Source organism: Accipiter gentilis, chromosome 15 (genome assembly GCF_929443795.1).
Source record: "Accipiter gentilis chromosome 15, bAccGen1.1, whole genome shotgun sequence".
NCBI lineage: Eukaryota > Metazoa > Chordata > Aves > Accipitriformes > Accipitridae > Astur > Astur gentilis.
In genome coordinates, this window is record NC_064894.1 from 19956574 (window position 1) to 19983879 (window position 27306).

Here is a 27306-nt window from a genome sequence, read left to right on the forward strand (position 1 = left end):
CTTAAGTTTTTCTCACTTTTCTTAATTTAGAGACAGCCTTACCTGAGCACTGATCTTGTAAGCTGTTCCACCCAGATGAGCCCACGTGGCTACATAGAGCTCCAGCTGAGCTGCAGGTATCTGCCTGGCTCTGCCTTCTCTCCTCCCCATCAGGTATTTTATACTCATTGGTCAGATCTCCTTGAGCCTTCTCTTCTGCAGGCTGAACACTCCCAGCTCTCTCAGCCTCTACTCATACAGCAGATGCTCCAATCCTTTAATCATCTATGTGGCCCATTGCTGGACTCACTCCAGCATGTCTCTCTTGTACTGGGAAGCCCAGAACCGGATCCTGCACTCCAGATGGTCTTCCTTAATGCAGCCCAGGATACCGTTGCCCCTCTTTGACACCTCGAGTCATGTTCAACTTGATGTCCACCCAGACTCCCATCTCATTTTCTGCCAAGCTGCTTTCCAGCTAGTCAGCCCCCAGCACGTGCTGGTGCATGGCATTGTTCTTTCCCGGCTGTGGGACTTGTCACTTCTCTTTGTGGAACTTAGAGGGTGCCCCTAGCCCATTTCTCCAGCCCATCCAGGTCCCTCTGAATGGCAGTGTAACTATCTGGTCCATCAACCACTCCTCCCAGTTTTGCACTAAGAGCAAATAAAAAGCTCTTGTAACACTCCAATATCTGAAATTCATCTTTTCAAAGCCACTCATTTCTCTAAGACACTTTATAGTCTTTGTGCAGGCTCTTTCTGGGGTTTGTCTCATAGAAAGAATAGAGCAGCCCAGGTCTCCCCCCCTGTGAAAGCCCGTATCAAAGCTAGCATGACTTTTAATGAGAAAAGGGATAGACATTTTTGTTGTTTTTTCTTTATGTTTGTCCCCTTTTGTAGAATGCATCTCAAGTTTACAACTCCCATCAATCCTGGGATATGCTGCTAGAATGACCTGTTCTTCAAGCAAGATTGTTGCAAGCTACAAATCTGCCTTAAAGTGTCTTTTGTTGCACAGGGGAGCTAAATGATGCCAGGAAAAAAAGCCTTTTCTCTTAGTAACTCTCCTTTCCAAAGTAAAACTGCATCTTTGATAAAATCCTGCAGGTTCAAAGGAACTTGGTAGAGACCAAGATCTTGGAAGAGATATTTGCAGTGGGTTTTTTTAGGTTCTCCTAGAAACAATCAGTGTTTGAAGAGAAGCTGGAAAAGGCAATACCCTAGTTACCTTCTATATATGGCAGGTTCTGAAGCAATGAAGGTTATCAGTGCATTTGGAAGAGTAAGAAGAGCACTGCAAGCTGCTAAACGATGTCACATACTTGAAGTATACAGTTAGACCAGGTGATTGTTACCTGGGAAAGGCATATGTTTCTAAAAAGTACTTGTCAGCTGTGACTATTCACTGTGATGTTATAGTCCTGTGTATCTATAGAATAAGATGAGCAGGTCCAGCGACGGGTCACTAAGATGATTAAGGGATTGCAGCACCTATCATACAGGGAGAGGCTGAGAGCTGGGGTTGTTTAGCTCGGAGAAGGCTCTTCTCAGTGGTATCCAGTGACAGGACAAGAAGCAATGAGCACAGACTGAAATATAGCAAATAACATTTAAACACATAAAAACTTTTTACTGTGAGGGTGGTTGAACGCTGGCACAGGTTGCCTGGTGATGTTGCAGAGTTTCCATTCTTGGAGATATCAAAACCTGACTGGACGTGGCCCTGAGCACCCTGCTGCAGGTGACCCTGCTTTGAGCAAAGGAAGTGGATTAGGTGATCTCCAGAGGTCCCTTCCAAACTCAACCATTCTGTGATCCTGTTTGGGGACTGTTTTGTTGAATGAGCACTGAAGAGCAGGTATCCTAAAGACCTCTTCTCTTTAAGCTACTGAGCTAAACTGTCTTACTTGAACGGGAAACTGAGTAGTAGCTGCATCATGACAGAATGAAGTAACAGATCTGCAACACTCTCTCACCCAAGTCTTTGTCTCATCATGCTGTTGTCACAGCTCAGAGCCTGCTATGTCCGCAGCAGCCTTCAATAGATCTGTTCCTGCCTTATGAGCGCAGCAAGTCAGGGACTAAATCAGACATGACAGGTGGGGTTGTTTTCCCCCTCTTCCCTCCCAACTCATCCTCGTTCACTTGCACAGTGAACCACAACCATAGGACTCATCTAGCTGAAAATATCACCTCTCTGTAAAAAGCATCTAGCTGAAAAAAAATGGACTTCAGCCATGCCCATTCCCCAGGCCAGTTCCCAGTGAGGGATGGCACCATTTGTGCCAGAATCAGCTTGAGGCAGAATACTTTTTTCAGCGGCCCTTCAGCTTAGTGAATGGCTCAAATTTTGATGCATGAGAAGTTGTCCTTATGAAAAGAGACCAGACCTGGGAAAAGAACAAAGACCTACCTCTGAGGCAGGTATCTTGTCATCTAGACTACACCCTCTTCCAAACTGTACTCTCATTTGTGAAAACAGATCTTCTAGGTCAGGACCAAAAGGTTTTAGTGTCTTGCAAGAACCCAGCTACTTCCCATGTTGCAACTACTGTATATCTGATCATCTTTCAGAGGATTGTCAGTTTGTAATCTTTTATTGGTGTTATACTTGATTATGCAAGGAAAAAACCAAAGCAAGTACAAACCCTATGCATACCAGCAAATATCTTCTGCTTTTTCCAAGAATGTCTTACCCACTACTTGCTTTGTATCTCTTCACTGTTTCAGGCTGAAGAGAGTTCAGTTTTCATCTCTCTCATGAATGCTTTATCTTTTTACTTCTTTCCAGGCTTGTTTATTAGCTTTTCCCCTTTCTTCAGAAGAAAGCAAGCTTGATAGGTTTTTAATAATGATCAAATCATCTCCTCTCCACTAACTATAACACACGTATAATTAACGATGGAAGCAAAAGGTTGAGTAAACCAAAGGTCATGGCAATTGAGGCTGATTTCATTAGACAGTGTTGGTATGTTATTGTTCCCAATGCAAAAATCTAGGTTTAAAGGAAGATAATGCATTCATGAAACTGGGCCACAGGAAATGATCATTCTTCCATTACTTTTGGGTCACCTGCAACTATTACTTTAATTAGGGTCACAAGCAGCCATTGCTAATAAATAACCTGAAAATGATATATGAATGTGCTTTCATCAAAATAATTCACAAACAATTAGATTCTTCCACACTTACTTCTTAGGTAAAATTTTCCAGTATGAATAATTAATGGTACGTGTAAAGGTGGAAAAGTCTCTCCACTGATTTGTGTCACTCCCATTTTCATCTCTTGGTAATAAGAGAGGAACAGAAAACTCGGGTCCATGTGTTTTGATGAATTAAAATAGAGCTAGGATTAGGATGGGATACTTTATCACATGAAAACTGAAGCACAGTACTTAAAGAAACACACAAAAAGAGCAGCTTTCAGCTCCTTAGATGAAGGATGCGTTGCTGAAATACAGAAAAACTGCTTGGGGAAAAGGATAGGGTTTAAAGCTAGAAGTTACACACTTGGCTACTTTGACACACATCAGTCTATATAAATTGCAGTACTGGTGGTCCAGAATAATTTCTTTGATACTTCCATTGCCTGCAGTGGAGCTTTTCTAGCAATGGCTTTAGCTCTGCACTTTAGTAGCCTATATTACTAAGCTTAATAACTTCAAAGTATCGATCAGATGATGCCAGTGCTCTGTTCCTGAGAGCGAAAAATGCCAGACACCTGGGTGTTTTTTATATAGTCACAGTTCATCACTCAGCTTTCCAGCTGCTGCCTCCTTTCTTCCATGTCCACCTGGCTCCGGCATGGAGTCTTCTCTTCAGTGGCTTCATTAACCAGCCAAATATTGCTGGTACTCACACTGCTCAGTCCTTCAGTGATTGTCAGATTTTTGACGCTCCAGTTTCTCTGCCCTCCTTTTCATCATCAGTAATTCTTCCCTGATTGCACAGAGAATCTTTGCCTCCATTGCCATTCTGTAGCTAACTGATTTGTTCACTTTGTTTTGAGCCTCAGACATGCCTTTGTTATTTATACTCCAGAATCTGTTGGAAAAAATCCCGAGATCTTTCTGTTCCCACAGCAAGCTGATTCTCCACTTCCTAGCTCAGCTTTTACTTTGGCCAAGGGGCACCTCTTTTGCTTTTCTCATTCTGTGGTTTTTATCTCTTTTTTTTTTTTTTTTTTTTTTTGCATATCTAAAAGGTTAAATAAGTAGGATTAGCTAAGATCTCCATTCCATGTTTCTTTCCCCACTCACATTTTGACTTGGACTCTGTCTGCCTGTTTTCCAAATTAGTTCTGATAGCAAGTACAATGAGACTTAAACTATACTGACTTTTAAAGAAAGTCAGAAAATAACTCACAATCTATTAAAACATCATGCTTCTCTTTCCATTGTCTTTTCTTTTTAATTTATTTAAAAGGGTATGGGAAATATGAAGGGAGACTCTCCTGTATGAAAGCAGTCTCCATTTGAATCAGCATAGCTTTCAATCGGTTCACCCTTTAGCAATGTGGTTTACTTCTGCAATTAATCTACAAGTGAATTCTGATTGACTCAAACTGAAGTGGCAGAGGTAAGACAGGAGGAAAACAAAATCTTTTGAGACAATATTTTTGAGCACTTTAAGCCTTGCTTATCAGTTAAGGTTTCACTCTTAAAATTCCTGATTAACAATAACAGTGACGCTGAAAATGAATGTTTGGAAATTATTATTCTCATTGCATATTATTCTAGTCCAGTTGAGATGCAGAGAAGCTCCTTCTAAATCATGTTAACTTCTCTACCTGTTTTTTCAGTACTCAACAGAATAGAGAAATGTTGACCCACATGACTCTAATTAGTTCTTGTGATTGCAGGAATGGTAGATGAAGAAACAAAGTAAGTGTATAAACCAACTGTGGCTTACCACCCACAGATACATGAGGCAGGCACTTTCTCACTCTACGCCCCCAACTCCAAATAATCATTTCCTTTCTTCACCACTGTATACTTTGAAAAATGTTCTGTAATTTTTTCTTACCAGCTAACAATTCAATTTTTTGAGCCTGCAGTTCCCCAAGGAAACTAGTTCAAACTCCTTAAATCAAGCTGCTATAAGGAGCCAGACAGTTTTAGCTGATGAAAACTGCATACACTGTAATGCAATAAAACCCACAGACCAGTCTCGGTCATAACAAAATAAAATTTATTCGTAATGTTAAGCTAACATTTTCTTATGGTTGTTATTCTTAAAGGCTATACACACTGATTTAAAAAGCATTAAAATGTTAATGGTTAACCAAGTATATGTCGCTGAATTCCTAAAAAAGTATTTGAACATGAATGTGGTCCTTTTGAAATAATTGTTTAAGTCTGAAGTTCTTGTGCACTAATTCAGCTTTACCATAAATCCCTCATCCTGCACTACACTCTTTGCTGTTGCTGTTGCTTTTGATGAGCATTAGATGAAAAGCTACATATTATTTTTCCTTTTTAAAAAGTGCCATAACCACCACTGATTATTATTCTGTAAAGGAGCATACTTAAACCTTTCTGTTTGAACTGGACCAAACAGGAATCAGAATCCTGGGATCAGAAGTAGAGTACATTTAAAAACTTGGCTGCAAACTACCACCTTGGGTAGTCAGCTGGACACAAGGAGACCTGAGCTCTTATTCCCTCCCTACTACCTCTTTTTCCTTCAGTGACTGTGTAATGTAAAATATAGAAGCAATTCAGACCAGCAACCACTTTTTGGAGCTGGCTTTTACAAAAGGGGTCCTCATAGTAGAGATCCCCTTTCCCCTCCTCCTACCAACCTCATTGTGGGGTCAAGACCTAAAGGCCGTGTCTATACTAGTAAAAAAAACAGCACAGGGCTCATTTTCTGACCCTGTGGCTAACTAGCCTGGCATATCTCACAACCGTACAAGGGTTTAAACCAGTTACCCCTGCCACTAGGTCAAAAGCAATCTGTGTATGAGGGCTTGGCTTTGACCCACGCTAGTTCGCCAACCACAGCCTGGCACCAATTGTTTTGGTGAGGCCTGGTTGGCACAAAAGCACTTCATGGATGGTGCACAACCAGTGCTCTGGCATTTGCCCTGACCCTGTTCATTTTGCTAATTCAGAGGTGGCCAAAGAGTCTTCGTATCCCTGAACAGGCAAATCGGCAATGAGGACCGGGGTGCAGGATTTTCCATCCATGAAACAAAACATGATGGGGGGATCAGACAGATAGAGAGCAGTAGTCCAATATACTCTGTTTTGTCAGGAGCAAAATATTTGTCTTTTTCCGTGATGTAAAACCAATACCTGTGTGACGCACACGTGGCGTACTCATTCACATTAATAGGAAAGCCCAAGCCAACAACACTTTTTCTGGAGTTGCATGTGTGGCCTCGGTTTAGAAAGCAGAAAGCAGGATCTGCACTGACTTAGGGGGCTCACAGCTTCTTCTTTGGTTTGCCTTTCCTGATCAACCCATCACCAGATGATGCCATGGCAAGTTTCTAGATGCATAAAACTCAGTTTCTGCATCAGCTTAAACAACAAGCATAACCTCAACTTTCAAATTAGTGTATCTGAACCACTGAACAACAACAGAAATGATCAAGCATTTGAAGGCAGCAAAATAGCTACTGGTTTGGAATTAAATGTAGTCTTGTAAAGGTGGTAAATACTGGTTTAGAAAAGGCATGGAGAAGTCAACAGTTGAGGCTTGGCAGAGTGCTCTTAGTGTGCCTGAAATGCATTTGACTTGGCTGCAACTAAGTAAGTGTCTAAAAAGGCATTTGTGATAAAATATTTTTCTCTGATTACCATATTGAATGATCATGTGCTTAGATATCTGTCTAGGTTTGCAAATGGAACATTCCTGAGAATCTTTTATTAAAATTTAAAGCTTCATAAAATGCTGCAGGATTTTCACAAGGCCACAAAATAACGTATTTTGGCACAGCTTTTCCAAACTAACTTAAAAAAAAATCACTTCCTTTCTTTGGCCCCACTGGCAAAAGCAAATAAAATAGGAGGAAGACAGAAGAAAAATAGGAAACTTCTCTGTTACTAACATTTTCATTGGGTCATTAAAAAATTAGAACAATCCCAAAGGGCAAAGAAGGAGACTAATGGCTAAAAGGAGAAAAGAGAAAGTTCTGTAACTGCATACAGCCATTGCCAGCTAAGAAACAGAGCACGGTTTGGACCTTCATGAGGCACAAGCAGTTCTGGGGGAAAGCAAACAGGAAACAGAAAACAAGACCCTCACCAGGGTCATTCTATAGCACATTTTATATCAGTTTTGCTGCCAACATGCAGGGAACACTCAGCTTTGCAACTGCAGTAATTTTCCTTTGGTTGAGTTTTACGGTACACTTGATGTGGTTTTGAAAAATAAATGAAAAGGGGGTTAAATGGAGTATATGGTAGTCGTATGATTTATCACCAGGCTTGAGACCGTTTGTGTATATACCTGACATACACCTTCCAAAGCTGAAGGAGCAATCTTACTGCAATCTTACTACATTACTGCTCCTGAGACCACTGGTGAAACACGAAGTTGTAGGAGAAGGCTCATGGTGACTCTGCAGTGCCAGGGGCAGTGAGGGGAGGCTGCTCCACTGGGGAAAGGGAGCCAGGAGCCACGGGTGACAGCAGGGCCCGCAGGGGAGGGACTTCACTGACAAGGGCGCAGAGCAGGTCTGTTGGTGGCAACCAGGGCCAGCCAAGAGTCCAGATGGCCAGACAAGCCCGTGGGGATGAGGCAGGTCCGAGGTCAAGCCTGTCACCCATCATGGTCCAGATCAACATGCATGGTCATGGCTGCAACACAGCTGCAATGGAGCTTAAGCCAAGAACAAGGGTGAGAGCCTCAGCTTCACAACAGCTCCTGGGCCAAGGAGCAGCAGGCCCTCACCGAGATTTCTTCTAGCATTTTCTTTCAAGGCTACCAGCTATACTATCTCTAAGCTGGCCCTGAGCCCAGGCAGCCACATACTCAGAAGGGGGGGATGCACACAGGGCCCCCCCCACCAGCCATGTATACTGTTTCCACTCTCAAGTATTTTCCATGTTTCTGTCCTGCCTTCATCTACCACAGTTCCTTATCAAATTTATTTCAATACTCTTGTAACCCCCATTTTGCAGACAAGCATCTAAATCATTTTTTTCCTTCTCCACTGCATTCCCAGACCCTTTTTCTCTTCCTTGTTTTAGTGTATCCTATTCACCCACTAACTTCCCACGCTTCCCTCTCGGTTTTGTAGTCAGCCTTCCCCACGCATACTCCCATCCTCTGCCCCTCACAACTAATAGAAGAGATGCTGCTACTTCCCACAGATAGGTATGACAGCTCTTCCAGCCAGCAGTAACCCTGGTCTTTATTAACTCATACTTCACATATTGTGGATTACACGATGTTGGCAAATAAACATGCTGATATGAGGTGAAATGTTCTTGGGCAGTGAGTCTCTGCCTCCATTCCCCAGTTTCTAGACTTAGCTTTTTGCCCCTTGAACAGTCCTGATCTCAGGAGACTCTTCCTCTTAATCTATTTTTTTTCCTCATCCTGGTCTGGCATTTGTCTTTTTTTCCATTTGACTCAGACAGCTTCTTCCTTCACGCTTCCAGGGTGTTAGCAGTAGGGTCACTAAAAGGACAAGAGAGAGAAATTCCTTGTTCTTAGTTCCCAAACAAGAGCCTGTTTGGGAAAAGGAGCAGCTAAAAGCATCCATGGAAAGTTTTCCCTGAGATTCTGTAGCCTGGACAAGGGGGGGGGGGTATGTATGTGAACTACCCATTTGCTGTAGAAGACCCGATGCACACAGGCTGCTCGGTGTTCAGTGTTGGAAGTGACTTGGGTTTTTGTTGTACCCAAGGCTTTGTAGACTTTAGCTGTTAAGAAAGTCTCTCAGTGTGTGCAAACTGTGGTTTGGCAAGGGGTTATAGCTCAGCCAGATCTGGACAGAGTACCCCCACAAACAACAAAAGGCATTTTCCTGCCATTACACCAGATTTGAAGTACCTGCTCTAAATGTTGGGACAGCTAGATCATTTTGAAGAAAATAATATCTTAGCATGGACCAAATACATATTTCTTAATCTTCTTCCTGGAAATGACTGGGCAAAAATGTAAACAGCCTATAACAGGAGGCATGAAAATTTCATACCAAAGAGCTAGCTTGCCAAAGATACAAGCAGCTGGAAAACTGTCTTATAATGGGAAAATTTTAGACAATTTTAGTCATAGCTGACACAAACACACCCACTTATAACAAATAACAGTTCATAGATATATTGCAGATAAACCTATACACAATCTCCAGAAGTGCCTACTCAGACCCTGATTAAGCTGGCATAAAGCAAGACTAATGAAGGGGCTGGCAATTGGGAGATAATACCGTTGGGAAAGAAAACATAGCATGATTGAAACAGAATGCCAAGACGATAAATGTGGAAGGACGAGAAACCTGAGGCAGCACAAAGCTGTGGGGGCAGAAGACTCTCCACAGGGTAAAATGAGTAAATGTACTGTCTGGTCTGAGTGGCAGTGGGGGCGGAATCGGAGCAACCACTCTCGGTCTAAAACCTCTGGCTTTGGACTGGTTTCAGAAACCTAGAAATCTGCTGGAGAAGGTGTTACCTGAAACCTCAGAAATTCAATGTCTCAGCTCCTTCTTTTCAAACATTCAACAAATATTTCCCACAGTTGGAGACAGCATTACAGAATGGAAAACAGTGCTATTTACTGATTTATTTTTTTTTTAACTAAAGTGAAAAAGCTGTTGTAGACCTCACTAGAAAAATATTATGTGTAATAATTTTATGACATATTTTCACGAACTATTCCAGAAACTATTTTTTACAGCAGCACAGCACAAATAGACTAAATGTTTTGTTTTGCTTTGGGTAGAGCATATAGCATGAAAAATTAAAAGTGCTTTTTCAAGCACTAATTTTTTTAACAAAATATCTTCAGTGCTCTTTCTTTTTCACCAGGGATGGCAGGTCACTTTAACAGGTCACCTTAGGAAAAAATCTCGTACCTCATGAAAATGCCTAGAACTGCTTAATCTGCATAGGAAGAAAGAAATATTTCACCAAGTTCTCAGGGGAAACCCTATGAACAAGCCCAGTGAAAAAAAGCTGAGAAATGGAAATTAATAGAAAAGAATGTGCAGTGTTTTCACCACCTTTCAAGCTGTTTGCAGTTCAGTTATTTATTGAAAGAGTTCAATTCTGCGTATGTTCCATATATAATTTGTTTTATACAAACTTGCTATAAAATTAGATTATGTCATATGCTGAGGGTACAAAAACAAAGCAGGTGGGTAGATTTCTTTTTCTGCAAAAATATCTCAGCACAAATACCAGGGACCAGGAAGGAACTCTTCCTCATCTATCAGAAATGAATAAAACATTAAGTGAGAAATCAAGTTCTGACTGTGGTTTGGTTTTGTTTGTTTGTTTTTCAGAAAGGATCATGCGTTCTCAAACTATTAGCAAAATATAGCTACAGCTGTGTTAGGGTAATGTAGCTACACAGTGGGCTAGATTTATATACACACACACAGAGCGCACACTGAATTTTAGGTAATAGAGTCAAATATTAGGAGTACTAGCAAAATGTGGCTACTTAAATCTCATCTGGGAGACATGAATGAAGTAACCTTCTAGGGCTGCGCCTAGATACGTCTAAGTGGAATGGCGTCATTTGGTGAGTCCCTGCACAAGACGCTCTCCTGTGAAAATATTTCTCTGTCCAATATAAAACCTTTCTCAGCTAAGTAAGACACGGTATTTGAAGGCTTGAGAGACTCCATAGCTTCTTTAATCACAGGCTAAGATCACATAGCAAAACTCTGTAAAGCTTCTTTTGTGAAAAAGAAGACAAAAAGCTATGCCCAATACGTATTTTAACACTGACTGGGCCCTTAATTGCACTTCAAACAGTGCTGATAAATTCTTGAAAGTCTTACTGGAGCCTCAAGAATTAAATCCTCAGAGGAAAGGCCAGGTATGGGAAGTTGTGATCAAGGCAGGCATACCAATGCCTAATGATAGAAACCCATGTGAACTGGGCTTGCTACAGAGCAGGAATCAGCGCTTCAAAAAGCTATCCTTTCCACGTGCCACATTTTCATCTTGGTCTCTTACGAAAAGGCAACTGCATTCACTACCCATCTCTTTGCTCCCAAATAACTTTTGAGCCCTTTTTACAATTTCAGCCAAATTCAACATAAGGGAGCCCCAAAATACTAAGTGCCATGAAAATCAGCGGACAGATACAAGAGACTGCTAAACGGTGTCCCCACTGAAGGAAAGATGGTGTGACTTTGCCCATTACGTACTGCTTGACTTACCGGTAGGCTGATCCTCGGCACAGGCGCCTGGCGAGCCTGCCAGCATACACACCGCCGGGAACCATCTCCATTTTGCTAGTGCACGTGGAAGGTGGGGACTGCTGGAGCCTATGTTGAAAGGATGGGTAGAAAAAGGATGTGGAACATTAATCCATAGGTAACCAACCTTTGTTAAGCCTGCTATTTGTAGAACAATGTACTATATACACACTTGGGTGAAGCGTGTTCTTGGCGGTACATGAACTACCATTGGGGTATTCTGTGGGTAAGTCAGAACGAGCTAGAAAAATGGAACTTTGAGATTAATAAAGTCTCACGTGCCGGGAAAGGAACCCGATGGTGGTGCCAGACAACTGGGAACCGACGAGCTCCGGACAAGCCACTCGTACAGCTAGAAGCAGCGTGCCTGCTTCGGGGATGCGGACAGCATATCGTGAGACCCACCACCAGCAGGTCACGGCTGTGGCTGGTCAAGGTGGCGTCAACCTGTGCAAGACCCTCCACACAACAGCGAAGGCCCACCTGCCAGCGGCCGATTTGGGGGTGGACCGGACTGGACGCGCCGCAGCCAGGGTGTCCGGTGCTCAGGGCGGTGGAGCCAGACGCAATCCCAGGCGCCGAACGGCCTCCACGAAGGGCAGCCGTGAGACGAGGAGGTGGTTGGTGGGATGCGGTGAGCGGGGCCCTCCGGCCTGGCTCCCAGAGGAAGAGGCCCTCGACCTCTGCGAGCGGGAGGCCGAGGGGCTGTGAGGTGACCCGGGCCCGCGCCGTACCGGCACGGCGGGAGCGGGTCGGAGGGGACGGGAGGAGGCCTGCGGAAAGACAAAGCCCGGACGGCTTAGCCCGGCGCCCGGGGGTCGGCGCCGGAGCCGGGACTGGAGGGAGGGCGGGTGGGCTGGCGGCACCGGTGGGGGGGCGCTGACGGGGCTGCGCGCGGGCGCCGGGGCGCGGCGGGCGGGCGGCTCCCGGCGGGAGGGGGGCGGGCGGCCCCGCCCCACCCCGCCCCGCCCGCCGGCTCGCGCTGCCCTCGAGCGCCCCCGCGCGCAGCCGCCGGGCGCCCGCCCGCCCGCCCGCGGGGAGGGCGGCGGGCAGGTGCGCGGCGGCTGCGGCGGCGTGAGCCAGCGTTGGGGCCGCGTCCGCCCGCCACCGCCGCCCCTCCTCGCTGGCTGCTGCTGCTGCCGCCGCCGCCTTCCCGGCGCGAGCACCGGTTCCCTCCCGCCGCTGCGGCTCGCTTTCTCATCCTCCTCCTCCGTTCCGTCCTCCCAGCGGCTCGGGAAGGCAAAAGCCCCCCGGGGGTGCCCGTCGGTGGGTGCGTGCCCCCCCCCCCCCCCCTCCCCCAGCCCCTGCGCTCGCCTCCCCACCGCGGCAGCCGTCAGGCGCAGCCCCGCTTAGCCCGGCCACCATGGCGCGCGGGAGGTAAGCGAGCTCCCTTCACCTCTCCTTCGAAGCGGCGGGGCCGCCGCCGGGTCTCGCCCTCCCGCCGGCGCCGCACCTGCCGGGGCGCACGCGGGTCCGCCGGCCGGCCGGCCGGCCCCGAGCGGCGCCGCGGGCTGCGGGGAGGGGGCGGCGGGCGGGTTCTTCCGATGCCGGCGGAAAAGTTGCGCTCGGCGGAGGCGGAGTGGCTCCGCATTGTTGTCTTTGGGCGCGGGTGTTTCCCTGCGGGCGGCGGCGTGGCGGGTGTACTTCCGGGTTCGCACCTTTTTTTTCCTTCGCCGCCGCCGCTCCGCGCCCCCTTCTCCGCCGGCTGCCGCTGCCCTCGAGCGGAGCCGGAGCCGCCGGCTCGGCTGTCAGCACCTGAGCCGCGGCTCCCCCCTCCGGGACGGGGTGGGGGGGGGGGACAGAGGGGCGCCGCCGGGCTGCCTCGCACGTCAAACACCGACGACGGCGGCGGTCGCCGTAGAGGAAGGGTGAAGGGACGCAGCCTCCCCCCGCCGCCCAGCGGGGCGCGGGGCGCAGCGCCCCGCCGAGAGCCGCCAGGGGCCGAGGGAACGGCCGGGCAGCGGCCGCGGGGACGCTGCGGCAGCCCGACGCCAGGGGGCGGCCCGCGCCCCGCCGCTGCCGCCGCCGGATGGCGGTGACCGCCCGGCGAGCCGCTGCGGCCGGTGGGGAGGGGGGAGCGGCGGCGGCGGCGGCGGCGGCGGGCGGGGACCGGCGCGGGTCGCCCGCGGCCCGGCGGCCCGGGGCGGAAGGGAAGGCCGGGGAGGAGAGCGGACGGACGGCGGCATGGGACCCGGCGGGCGGGCGGCGCGCCCGCCGGGGAGCGGAGGCTGGGGGCCGCGGCGGTGCGCCCCGAAGGGCGCGGGGTTTGGCCGCCCTGTGGTAACTACCGCCGGGGCGGGCGGGGGCGAGGGGCCGGGGCGGGCGGCGCCGCCGGGTGTCACGCGCAGCGCCGTGTGCGCGGTGCGGGGGGTTTAAACGTGAGTGGTGGCGGGGCCGCCATTTTGAATGGTTCCCCGCCGCGCCGCAGGGAGCGCGGGGTCGCGGCCGGCCGCTGCCCACCCTCGGCGGCGGCGGCCGCCCCGCGGGGCTGCGGGGAGAGGGCCGGGGCGGTGCGGAGGTGCGTCCCCGCCGGCGGGGGAACCGGCCGGGCGGGCTTTCCAGGTAACGGTCCCACGTAGCCTCACGGCTGGCTCGGAGGCGGAGCTGCCGGTGCCGACGGGACGCAGTGCGAGGGAGAGCAAAATAAAGTGCAGAAGTGCCTCCGAAACGCCTCGTTTCTCCGTGTCTGGCTTCCCGCCCGGGGGGAGAGGCGGCGGAGTCGGTTCGGCCGGTGGGCGTACTGCCGCCGTGCCGGGAGGTACAATGGCATCGCCCCCCTCCCGCTCCGGGGCTCCGCCGGCGGCTGAAGCTCTTGTGGCGGCGCGGCGGTGTGGGCTTGTGGCCGAACGCCGGCAGCTTCCCTCGGCTGCAGTGGCGCGACCGTAGCGCATCCTACGGCGAATCAGACAAACGGCTAGTCAGTTAGAGATAAGCAAACCACAGCGGTGCACGTAAGCGTTTTGCCCGAGCTCCGGCGAAATAAATTGGCGTGTCGAAGTAAATCTGAGAAGTCCAGGTTAATTTTAAATCTTTTTGCTCTAACGCGAGGGAATTACCCATTTTAATCTGATCAACATACTACCTAAAGGGATTTGATTCGTTTACTTGTTTCTCTCTTACCAGTTGTTAGCTTGTTAGTGGTCGTGAGTAAATTATGTATGACGTTCTTACAGTGATGGGATGAAATAGTAGTACGCTCTGCCTGTTTGTTTACAGACTTCGCGCCTTTTCCTTACATAACTGCACTTGCTGTTCTTTTTAAATAGGCCATGCGCAGGGCTGGGTTTTGCTCCCCATCTAACAGCCTGTTTTGGAATTTCACGTCTCGCATGGAAACGGTATTAATAACTGCAAGGACAGAGGAGTGTCCTGTTGTGAACAAGTCATCAGATACTAAGAAAATAATTATAGTTAAATTTGGGTGCAGTTCATTTAAATACAGCTGTGTATAGTTTTAGTGGTATCCAGATATAATATTCTACTAAAGTGCAATAGTGCGTGTTTACTCTTAGATCGATACCTGTATGCTGTGCTTTACAAAACTACAGGTCATTTATTTTTTAAAGCATACTAAAAAACCCATAAAGCTTCAGAGGAGGCAACGCTGACAAGCTTGTTTGGAAAACTATTTATAAGATATGCAACTGAGCTATAGTTCCTTAAAGAGTGATGATTTCCCCCCCTCCCCCCCCCCGGTATAGAGTAGTAAGAATCAATATTGAATTAAATTATGACCTTAATTATTAATATACCAGGAAGCCGAGTTTCCTTTGCTGTAGTGAAATGCATCATGTATGTAATGGCAAAAGTAGTGATTACAGCTGATGTTTGCCCTGTGTAGTAGTTACAAAAATGCGCCTGTAGGAAAAACTCTGCCCATGCGTGTATGACAAAAATAGCTGTCTTTTACTCTGGTTTTAAAATACGTTCTGTAAAGGGCATGTGCTGCCATCTCAGTTTTGATAAAACTTCTTTTTCCTTTTTTTTTTTTTTTTTTCCCCAAAAATCTGAAAATTCACTAGCTGGCATGTATTAAAAATTTGGGAAACGGCATAAACGGTGATCAATAAACGAAGAGGGAAAGCCCAAACCCTCTCCCTCCTGGGCCTGCACGGCTGCCGCCCAAGCCATTGCTAGGATGCAGTGGTGGGTCACGGGCAGTGTTTCAGATTGCACCCGCAGGCGCAGCAGTGAGGTTTAAACCCCAAGCGGGCTTTAAAAACGCTTGTTCCTCCTCTTTTTTCCTTTTTTTTTTTTTTTTTTTTTTTTTTTTTTTTTTTTTTTGTAACGCCGTGGCGGCGTTTCGTCCGCCCCGCGGCGGGCAGGGCGAGGGTCGAGCGGGCGAGCGAGTCTCCCGCAGGCGCCGGGAGGAGGTGGTTTCCGAAGGAACCGCTCCTGCCTCAGTGCGGAGCCCCAGCGCCCCGCGTTCCGGGGCCGGTGGGCGGCCTTGCGGCCTGAGGGGGGGGCCGCCGGCCGGCCGGGGCGGCGGCCCCTCGGCGGGCCGCTGGCCGGGGTGCTGAATGCCGCCAGCCATCTTGGTGCCGGCCGCCGCCCGCCCGCCCGCCCTCCCTCCCTCCCTCCCTCCCTCCCGGGGCGGGTCAGGTGTCACGGGCGCGGCGGCAGGTCGTGCTTCCCTCTTCTACTCGCCTCGTGTATTTTTGTGCGTCGTTCTCGAGGGGTCACGGTAGGGAAAGGCTTTCGGCGAAAGCCTGCATGTCACAGGCTGCGTCGCTTCGGTGCTGAACGGTGGAAGTAAAATCGGGGGCAGAAGCACTGTGGCGCTTCCTTCTCTGGAAAAGGAGCCTTCCCAGCGACAAAGATTGTCTGTAGACAACTTGCGAAGCATAACATTACCTGTATGAGATGGAAGTGCCGCTGAGAGCAGCAACTAGGCAGGAACTTGCTCTCTGCTATTTTTAACTGCAGGTTCGGTTTATGAAAGGACGGTCTGAAAGCTAATATCGAAACAGAGTGTCATCAGCGAGAACGAAATAACCGCTGATAGTATGGGGAAGGTTCAAGAAAAAACAGGTATCCATTAGCAGCACTACGAACACAGGCATGAGCTTTTTTTCTTCCTTCCTTTCTTTAAGAAAAAACAGTCAAATTTCTAAGGGCGTGCAATCCAGAAGATTTTTTTTTCTAAACTCACTTTAATGTGCTTCAGCATCTCTAGTACATTAACAAAAAAAAAAAAAAAAAAAAAGAGGCTTTTTTTCACCACAGAGACAAGTGTTCATTTTCTGTAATTGCACACTGAGTGTTTCAAATGCAGTTGCATAATAAAAAGCAAATATGCTGCTCTGGTTTGATGCGTAGAGGCTAAAAAAAGACAAAAACAACCTGATGTGTTTCGTATGGGAGGATAACAATTTAAAAAATATATAGACTTTTTAACATTCTGCTTCTAAAAATAGCATGAATTGATATGCAGGGTCTTCAAATTAAAGGTCAGAGGTGACAAACCAGGACAAAGGTCATGCAGCTCATTTTCAAGCAATCAGTTTCTAGTTTTTTCATGGTTGAACAAAAGCTTAATTATACAGAAAAGCGAGGACTGTAATATTTAACTAGTCAATTTTAACAGAGAAACAGAGGTAGTATCACACAATTCCCTCTGTTCTTGAATGTGGCTGTAATATGGAGTAATTTGTGCTACTGTTACTGATATAAAAATGGGTCTGTCTAAATTTAAACATTTAAATTCACTTCTTAATTTAACATTTAATCTAAAATCTGTATTTAGTATTTGCGCTGGAGAACTAAGAGAAGAGAGTGTAGCCATTGTCTGCTTTTCCAGTGATCTCAGAAAAAAAAAAAAGATGTCTATCCTGATGATACATACTACGATTTCAATAAAGTTAAATCACAGGTCCATGCATTTTGGCATTCGTGCACATACTTCTTATTTCTAGCAAAGCACTTTCCTTCCCAAGTATCCTACTTCCACACTGCAGCATTCTCTATCTCACTGTGCAGTAATTACACAGACCTAAAACCTGACCGTTTAACTGGTACGTGTACGTGATTATCATTTTATTATATGCAGTATAGTATTCTTTCACTAATTAAGATTCAGGGTTCTTAACAATTTGAAGAGATTGTTTCAGTGTTTGTATTAACAATACCACATTTACACTAAGCCATCTTTTCATAAATATTCTATAGATATTTAAAAAATATTGTATAGGAAACATCTGATACATATTTAGACCACATGTGGTATTGCAACATCTAAGGATAATGCCCACAAATTATACTGTTAAAATTTGTACGCTCAGTAGTATTTCTGTATCGCATAGTAGGTTTTCGCTTTTCTTTCAGACACTGTGTGTCCTGTGCCTACTTCAAATACTGATGTGTGTACTGGGTTTAAAGATTTTCATCTTTGACTTTAGAGATTGTGAATTTTTAGTTATATATCACTGATGTTCTGTGTACTTTTTTGTGGTTTGAATTAATGACCTATCTGCACTAAAGTTTATAAAAAATGACCATTGCATTACTGTATTTGTTCAGTTGTTTTAAACAGTGACTTGGTCAGAAAGTACGATGTACAGGACTGCTGGCCACTTCAGTTAAAATGAGAAAAATGTCATACACCCTGTATTATCCATAATTCTAGGGAAGTAAATATTGGTGTTTAAAATACAGACATTAATCTGTTGTTTTAGTTTTATAACCTTTGGTTTGATTGTTTTAATCCACAATATCCATAGCAGTATTTGGTGAGTGTGTTATGAAATACAAATGATAAAACATTTTCCATCTTTATTAAACTCTCGAGTGTTAATTCAGTGATAATTCAGTGACTTAGGGGGAAAAAAATCAAAACAAGAAAGAAGATTCTGTGTTTTGTAGGTAAATGGTATGTACAAATAAAACAAAAATTCTGTGCAAAGGAAAGGATATGTGAAAGATGCATACATTCCATGAAAACAAGTCTTAGATTAATGTAAAACATCTCAGAAAGGAGGTCTGAACAAAGTGTACTAAAGTTGGCATAAAACCAAATAAAAATCTATAGAATATATTTTTAAAAATAAAACTTGTTGTAGTGCCATCAGTTTTGAGGGGATGATGTTAAAGTCTTAATTGGTTAGAGTATTTTAATAACCTAAATGAAAGTTGTTGTAAGTCATACCATTTGTTTATAGAACAGATTTAATCTTGGTTTAATAATGGTTTTACACTGAGGAAAAAGCATGCACAATTCTGGATTAAAAAAATGTAATGTCTCCACACTGAATGTGAACAATACACATTCAATTTAGTGTAACCAGGGAGAATGGAAAAAAATTTTCTTTAAACTAAAACCTGAAATATTGAATTCACTTTCTTGCCATAATGCCTCTTTCTTAAGTTGGCCTTTAACGTGTATCTTTTCAGGGCTTCATTTGGCATTGTTTTGTTTGCAAATAGTTTTCAAGTGGGGAAAATAAAATCTTATTCTCTCAATATATATAGTTTCTCATAGAAATAAGTACAAAATAAATTGTTGATCGAGCTCTGAAAAATATGTTGGTCTATCTATGATTTGAGAATTTTAAAGGTTTTTTCCTTACAAAGTACTGATACTAATTAATTTAAAAAACACAAAGAAAAATCCATCTGAAAACAAATGTAATAAGATCACAAGGTAGTTTTCTTACTGTTTCATTTGTTGTATAGCAAATCAATGTGTGGCAATTTCAATATGCGCATGCTAACGTTAAACTGGGAACAAAATAGTTTAAATATGAAGGAAGTAGAAAAACAGTAGTAGTAGAGGGTGATGTGTTTTATTTTTAATTGTGTATTTTAAAAAGTTCATCTTTGAATCTTGCAAAATACTGTTTGAAACATACTTATTTTACATTGCTTTCTATTAAATAATTATTGTAGTTGCTTAGTATGTGTACATTCACATGCAGACTAAATGAAATTGCAGATTATACTAAATCAAATACACTAAATATGAGAATTGTATATACCTAATTTAAAGCCTTAAAACAAAAATAATCTTGGGTCAGCATGTTCCTTTAGAACGCATTATTGAAGTTTTAAGCTAAATAAATCCTAAATAGTTTTTGATGCCAAAATAATTGTTGATATTAATATAATAGTATTTCATTTTGAAGAGAAACCGGTGGGCTTTATTACTCCTTTTGATCGCCCAAAAGAATCAGATTTCTAACAACGGTGGAAGTACATTTTATTTTTCTCTGTTCCTGTTCTTACTGTAGTCAAATGACTTTCTTATAAGTAGTTAAAAGGTGCATAACTGGATGTTTGATCTTTAAAAATATGTACTTCATTTCTTAAAAACTAATGTATGCTTAGCCTTTTTTTAATATCTGAGAAAAGCACAGCTGGACTATTGCCAAGCTATTTTATTTACTTCAGACTGTAATTACCCTCCTTCAGATCAGTGACAAAATTGGGTGAAATTAGTAAAGAAAGATTAAATTTTAATTTGCTAGTTGTTCAACTGATTTTCTTGAATCAGCCTTTTTAAAATGTTTCGGCATCTCAAATGCACTTGCTTTTATCTTCACTTGCTAGAAAAATATTGTAATGGTGTAAGAAGAAAAGTATGGAACAAAACCAAAGAAAATTATGGTTAGACTAAGTATAAAATTGTGAGAGCTTTCAGCTTTTTTTTTCTCCTGTAATGACATAAGGATATTGACACCTGAGTGTACATGTTCAGGAAGTTCTAATTTTTCTTATTTATACATTTCAAACTAACTATATTTTACTGAATGAAACAAAAAGAGAGTTAAAACAATGAGAACATCTCAGGAGGAAATCCATTATTTTGAACTGTACATTAAGGAATCCATGTACATACTCTTAGAACAAGTTAATTCAGAGTGTAAGACAACACTCATTTGTGATGTTTGAAATCAAAATACTCTGTGCGTAGTGCTTCTACCAGCAGTCAAGAACTACAAACGAGAATAAATTATTAGTTAATTTTTACTGACTGGTTCAAAAGATAGACAGCAGAGTTTGTTAATTTAAAAATGCATTTTCTAAGTTAATGTATCTGACCTCTGGGTGTGTGTATGTGTATTTAAAAAGCTGATGGTTTATGCTCTTTCTGTGCTTGGTTTCTGTACGTAAGAGTTTTAAAATTTTGTATATACTTTGCAGCATTCATCCATTTAAGTCTTCACTCCTGATGAGTTAACTAAAAGAGCTCCTTTAACATCAGAGTGTTTTCTCCTGTTCCTTTGCATCACTTTCATACTTGTTTGTTACAAAATAAAGTATTGATGGGTTTTGTTTTCAAGTTCTTCTTCACTCTGATTGTACTTCCAGTATCCAGCATTCTTTCAAAAAAATACTGCTGGCTTTGCTCTGTGGAAGAAATCAGTCCCCTAGCTGCCACTGACTGTGAAAGAAACAGGTTTAACATCTGAATTTTTCTTTTCAACTTATTTTTGGAAAGCATGTAACTTATGTAAATGTAGTAACTATGTCTGCTTTACTTTAATCGGAGCAACTTATGTTTCTGAATCTTTTGGCAGGAAACTTGCTTAAGCTAATGAATTCAAAACAATGTTTATCAAAGACAATTGTTTTCTTTTTAAATAGGTAAAAACTTACTAGTATTTTCCACTGACCAATAAGTTGTCAAAAAATAAACTATATAAGCTCTTAAGTAAGTTGAATTACAGAATGGGCTACCTGTAAGGAAAGGTGGACCACCTTTGCTGGATGTCTGTCAGTGTGTCTTTAACTGGTACTACTCTTTTAATGGCATTTCCTATGCTGCAATAATTCCATATGGTGTTCTGTTGCATTATTTTTGGTGCCTACTGTTACAGTATCCTTCCACATGCTGTGAATGCATAGTTAAAAGGACTGCTTTCAAAGCAAGTAACTTTTTCTCTAAAACCATCTTGCAGCCTAGTACATAATTGCTAAACAGCATTTGTTTGGTTATTTGCAGTTACAGAGTTCATGTAAATGCCAAGATAGTTTCAGAACTAAAATGCCAAAGTATTTTTCTGTTTTGTACAGCATAAGGAGGCATAGGAGAGTTCACCATGAGCCATGTCAGAGCCCAAACCTGCTTCCGTTTCAGTCAGACACTGATTTCTTATGGCTTTTAGTAGGACGCAGTAAAATACATGCCAAATAGTTTCTCATTTAAACTATCTGGTTTAAATGAGTTCATAGAATTGGAATGCCCAGGCTTTTCTACACTAATGTCCCTTGTGCCAAGTTTTGTGTGTCATATTGGAAAGCTTTTTATAATAACTATTAAAAAATTACATCTCCTTTTTTTCTACTTAATCTGACATTATGTGACACTCTATGTGATGCTTACAAATGTGTTATGAAATGGTGATACTGGCAACAAGAATAACTTGAGCTTGTGCTGTTTTCTGGTACAATTTTTAAGAACTGTATTTTTCCCCTTTTGAGTCCCGACACCACTCCCCCAAATATTTATTTTTAATCCCTTCCTAAACTGAAACAGAGTACATGCCAAAGCCAAGAACGGATCCTTTACTCTATGCTTGCATATTTCATTATGTTGCATAAATAATGCAAGTAAATCCGAAAGACACAAAAGCCACATAGCCACAGGTTGGCAGAACAAAGAACCAGACACAAGAGGTTGGGCTTCAGTGCTTGAAGGTGTAAAAGCAGAGCTAGGCAAAAGTCCACATAATTCCAGCAGAAAAATTAGTTACTACGAAAGAAGAGGAAGTGAATCAGCTTGCCAGTGGTGTTGCACTGAAAAGAGAGATTGTACCATGCCCTTTCTGATTCCTGGTGTTGGAGAGAACTCGGGATAACTGACTGTAGGGGAAAAGAAGTTAGAGAAATTTGATTCTCATTTTGTCTTTGGTCATTCTTCTTCTGGCTTTGCTCACTCTTAGCAGAATATCCCATTTTTTTAGTAAGAGACAGGATAACTATCAGGATGTGCTTTTAAACTGGAAAAAGACAAACCTCAGATTTCTCTAAAAGAGAAGAGAATTGGTCTTATATCTGAACAGGAGGATAATGCAATTCCGTGTTTGTTTTGGGTGGGTTTTAGTTAAAGTAGATTATTCAAAAGATAGTAGAGGGTGACAAGAGGACAGGCTTGTAGCAGGTGAGTTCGTGCATGCTCGTATCTAGTCATCTTTCATTTATTAAACAAACTGGACAGCCTAAATAACAAGCTTGCTCCAAAACCGAGGTCTTTTCCTTCATGCTTCCTAGCATCTGTGGTACTCATTTTCTGCGTGGTATTTTTGTTGGCATTATACAGAAGTAGCCAGGCCTTGCTCAACTAGATCAAAAATACACCTTTCATGTAGTTTCAATCAAGTCACATCTGTATTTTTATGACTAATTGTGTTGTTCAGATAGAGGCCTAGAATTGAATGTTATTACGTATTATGCTCTGCAGTTTTATAACTGACATAATTGAAAGCATTTTTCTGTTGATACTCATAAATTGGCATCAAGTTAGAATTTTGACCATGAAAAAATCCCAAAGAATAGTTTTAGGTTTTTTTAAATCACATACAAACTATGACGGTTTAATTTGTACAATTTAAGCATAGTAAAGACAACTCACTAGTTCTTAGGTTACCTATTGCAATTAAATATTGATAAAGGAAACAAACACCTTCCAATATCCTCCAAATCTGTGTCTTTTCCCTCTGTTGTCATCACCTGCATAGCTTTCATAGGAGACCTGTGAAAGGGGCAATGCCTTTATAGTTGCTTGAAAAAAAGAAAAAAAAAAAAGCAACAGGTGATTTTTATCTTGTGCCCTGGTTATCTCATTGTGGTTCTGATGAGCTAGGTAAGTCTCAAACAGTTAATAAGTTTACAGGTCACTTCACAGAGTCAATGCCCTGGCATTTTATGGCCTTCTAATGAGCCGTTAAACTGGAGAAGAGGTAATTAAATGTGGTACTCTGGTACAATGTACACAGTACTGACTCCAGCTCTCTGATTTTAGGTTCCTCAGAAGACGATGAGGTCATTCAAGAAGGTCTCCTCAGGCTCAGGTCAGTCTTCTCTAGCGTCTTACACGGCTGACTTAGTGTCTCTTACTGTAAAACTGAGGTGTCCCCCTGACTCTCATGAACTTAGTTCTTGGGGCGGGGGGGGGGAGAAATCATTAATTTTGTGCACAAGCCTCAGAGTTCTTGCTTGATGCAGTTTGAGTGTTCTGCTTCTGTAAGACAAATAAACAATTCTATAAGGAAGGTTTATTTCCAGTAACCCACCGTCAGGTACCCGGAGTAAATCCTAGGCGCCCGCACATCCCTAAGAACGCTGCTGGACGGCCACGGCGCCGCGCGCATCTCGGTTGCTGACTACAACTCCGGCTCCTCGAGTGATTTCCGTGCCGCTGTCACGTTACCGCCAGGCAGCCCCCCCCACCCCCCCGATCGCGACGCCGCTTCTCCCAAGCGCAGCCCAACCGGCAGCGGTGCCCGCCCGTCCCGGGCGGCGGCGGGGGCGGCGCATGCGCGGGGCGGCGGGCAGGGGGCGCGGAGCTCCCCCGCGGAGCGGCGCTGCGTGCCCGCGGGAGGGAGGACGGGCCGCGCTCCGCGCCCGGCGCTCGTCCCAGAGGCACTTGCAAGCCATCCGTGCCCCGGCTCCCCTACAAGGGGAAGCGCTCGCTGCGGCGGTGCATAGCCCGGGGCTGGCGCTGGCAGGGGTCGGGTTTTACCTGCGCGCTGGGGCGGGAGGAGCTCCCCGTGTCACCGCCGGGCTGGCGCAGGCTGCCGTGCGGCGGGCGAGAGCGCCTGGGAGGTTTCGCGGCGGGGAGGATGCGCGCCCCGCCGGGACACGCACACCGAGCCCGGTGCGGCTGTCCCGGCTGAGGAGACGGGCTGGAGCGAGGGCGCGGGAGGCGCGGCGCTGCCCGCTCGTCCTCCTCCTCCTCCTCCGCCTGCACCGCGGGAGGGGAAGCGGCGAGACCGGGCCGCTGGCCGCCGGCACGGTTACTTGGGGCGGGCAGCCGGTCCCTCCACAAAGGCCGATCTTCCCTGCGGGGTTTTAGCCCTGTCAGACGGTCTCCCACGACGACTGGCTAGAGCCTCCTTAAATCCGCAGGGGAAGCGGTCGCTATCAGTTGCAAATCCACAGCTGAGAGACTGTTAATGTGCGTGAGACCACATCCTGCGGCAGAGCTCTCCGGGTGGGTGCCTCCCGCGTCCTCCTGCCCTCGGATCACACGCGGGATTAAGAGCAATTTCCAGTATTTTATACCCCACCCCACCCCCCCCCCTCCCGTAAGGCGCCGGCACTGCCGGCAGAGATCCACGGACGGCAGGGCGCACCACGCCGGAGGGCTGTGCGGCACCGGCGGCCGCCGCCTTTCATTTCAACAGAAAACGCCAGTAAAGCGCTCGTTGGAAAACACGCTCCGGCCGCCGATTAAAACAGCGGCGCCTGCAAACGGCGGCGGGATCCTTCGGTGAGGGCCGCCCCGTCCCCGTCACGGAGGCAGAGGCGGGCTCCGGGGAGCCGCCCGCGCCCGGCGCCTACCTCAGGTGTAACGGCTGAGGAGCGCCGGGGCAGCCGTTGCGGGGCTCCCGAAACCGAGCTGCAGTCGGCGGGTGGGGGGTGAGGAGAGGGGGGAGGCGCCCGCTGCGCCTAAAAAACGGCGTTTCGCGAAAAGAGCCGTCTTTCGGGACGGGCGCGGTGCGAAGGCACCGTTATAAAACCGGTAACTTCATACCCCGCTGAGGGACGTCGAGCAAATCCCGTCCCTCATCGCCCCTAGCCGCGGGGAGCGCGCAGCTGGATCGGAGCTGTGTTTTGTTAAAAAGGTATTTTTAAATAATAACCCCGCGGGAACAATACGGAGGCTAATAAGACCCAAGCAGGGAAAAGGGGAGAGCTGGGCGGTGGGTGGGCACGACCGACCCTGCTCTCCGAAATGCGCGGGAAGGCATGTCGCCACATTCCCCGGCGGAAAGAAACCGCGTTTTCTGGAAGCGTTAAAGCAAAAGCCCAAAGGCGAAGCCCCGCGCCGGGGGAGGGTTGCGGGGACAGAGCCGCCGCCGCGCCCGCGGGCGCTGACAGAGCGCGGCCGTTGGGCGCCGGAGCCCTCACGCCCAGGCGGGCGCCCGACTTTCCTCGGCGTGCCGGCGGGCGACGAACGATTAGAAACGGCCGCCCCCCCTCCCACCTACCCCCCTCCTCTTCCCAGAGCGAGACGGCCGCTGCCGAAAGGAAAGCCCGCCGGGTGGGTTGGCAACCCCCCGCCCTCGACCCGAGAGCTTCACGGCGGCGGAAAGGGAAGGCGGTTTTGGCGCCCAAACTGTAGGTGAGAGGGTTTTGGCGGGAAAAGCTTAGCACCGGCAGAGACCCTTGGCCTGGGGGTCGGTGCGGCCCCTCAGGGGCCGCACCGACCCCCAGGCCAAGGGGTCTCTGCCCTGAGGAAGCGGCCGGACCCCCCCCCCCCCCTCCCTCCCCGCCCTCGTTCGGAAGAACCGGTTTCGAAAGATGGGAAACACGACGGGCGTCTTACTCGGTTAAAACATCAGCGGCAGCGTTGCGCGTGGGCCGGCGCTTAGTCGTGCGTGGGGCGGCCGCGGCGCAAAGTAACCGAGCCCACGAAGTGAAGAAGATGGGGGGGGGGGGGGTTAGGGGGTCTCCGGCGCCTTTCCTGCCTGCCCGTCGGCGAGAAATGTTGGCCGTGCTTTGAAATGGGAAGTGGTGGCAGCACCCCGAGCTCTGCTTTCAAGTGTAAAACACGCGTTTTGTTTCAGAGGCACGCCGGTCGGTCGTTTGTTCGGCTGCCTTTTTTTTTTTTTTTTTTTTTTTTTTTTCCCCATTTTGTTTTTTGGAGGTGGGGTCTTTTTTGTTGTTTTGTGGAATAGGAGAAACCAGAGTTAGGACTTTAAAAGTTTTAGGTAGGTGACAAATTGGAAATCCAACACCACTGGTTTTGGTTACATAGTTTCAAGTGAGCTCTTATTGTGCTTTTAGAAAGGATTCCAGCTTCCTATAGTTGTCTTTACCAAAATTAGCATCTATTTAGCGAAATGTAAAGATAGAAATATCTTTTTTAATATGTGAACTATTACCATTAAACTATTTTTTTCCACAAACTGGCTTGTTCTGTAGGTTCCCCCACACACCTTTATCCTCTTGGCTTCCCCCCCCCCCCCCCCCCCCCGATTCTTTGCGAATGAATTTTGGAAGGGTGTTAGCTTGGGTTCTTTTTTTTTTTTTTTTCTTTTCCCCGAGAGTTCCCAGCTGGCAAGAGCTTTCTACCTTCCACGAAACTTGAAAGGCTGATGTCCCTTGCAGGAAATGAATGAGTCGATAACATCTGACACCAGTGACCAGTCCAGTGACCCCAACCTTAATTCCACTAATACTGGAGGCCTGAAAATCTCAGTAAAGACCCTTTGCAAATCCCCCCCTCCATTTTACAAAAACTGCATTTATTTTGCAATGTAAGAAATACTTTGCAGCAAGTATCTTTACATTCATTTATTTACGTTACGTGTTTTTGTAGTCTTTCATTTATTCATCGAAGTACCTATAGTGAATTTTCTTTTAACTAAAATTTGCTAACAAGACATTTTGTCCATTTAATGAACTCAACCAACTCGTTTGTCTGTTTAACCAATATTCTAGCCTCTAAGGAATTTTTATACCATGTGTCAGTAAAGTAAATCAATCTAGAAAAAATGAAGACTTTTAAAACGGTATTAAACAGAAGACTTTCTGTCTTTTAGAAGGGAGGGGCAGAGAGAGCTCGTATTTTATAAATGTGCCATTCTCCTACAAGAAATGTAGTCTTGGGCACTTGGACTAAGTGGTGTGAGCATTTTTTTTCTTCCAGTAACCTTAATTTCTTGTGCATAGCTGGGGTTTCACATGTGTTAAAATCTCGTACATTTATTATATATTAGACACCGTCCCGGTCATAAGATCCAAGCATATAAAATTACTGGTGATTTAATATTGTA

General features: G+C 45.8%; 1 protein-coding gene and 1 long non-coding RNA gene across 3 annotated transcripts in view; one reads left to right on the forward strand and one right to left on the reverse strand.

Moving 5' to 3' along the window:
* Window positions 1-6998: 6998 nt before the first annotated feature.
* LOC126046112 (uncharacterized) lies at window positions 6999-12848 on the reverse strand. Its single transcript, XR_007508220.1, has 3 exons — window positions 12762-12848; window positions 11327-11434; window positions 6999-8613 (listed from the first exon to the last, which is right to left on the reverse strand). It is a non-coding gene; the product is annotated as an uncharacterized LOC126046112 (long non-coding RNA).
* An 8065-nt stretch (window positions 12849-20913) lies between these two features.
* LIN28B (lin-28 homolog B) overlaps window positions 20914-27306 on the forward strand; it is a 94046-nt gene continuing 87653 nt past the window's right edge. For both annotated transcript variants that reach the window (XM_049818083.1, XM_049818084.1), the window contains exon 1: window positions 20914-23373. In XM_049818083.1, coding sequence (XP_049674040.1) covers window positions 23340-23373 — 34 coding nt within the window. In that variant the 5' untranslated portion in view covers window positions 20914-23339. The remainder of the gene's footprint in view (window positions 23374-27306) is intronic.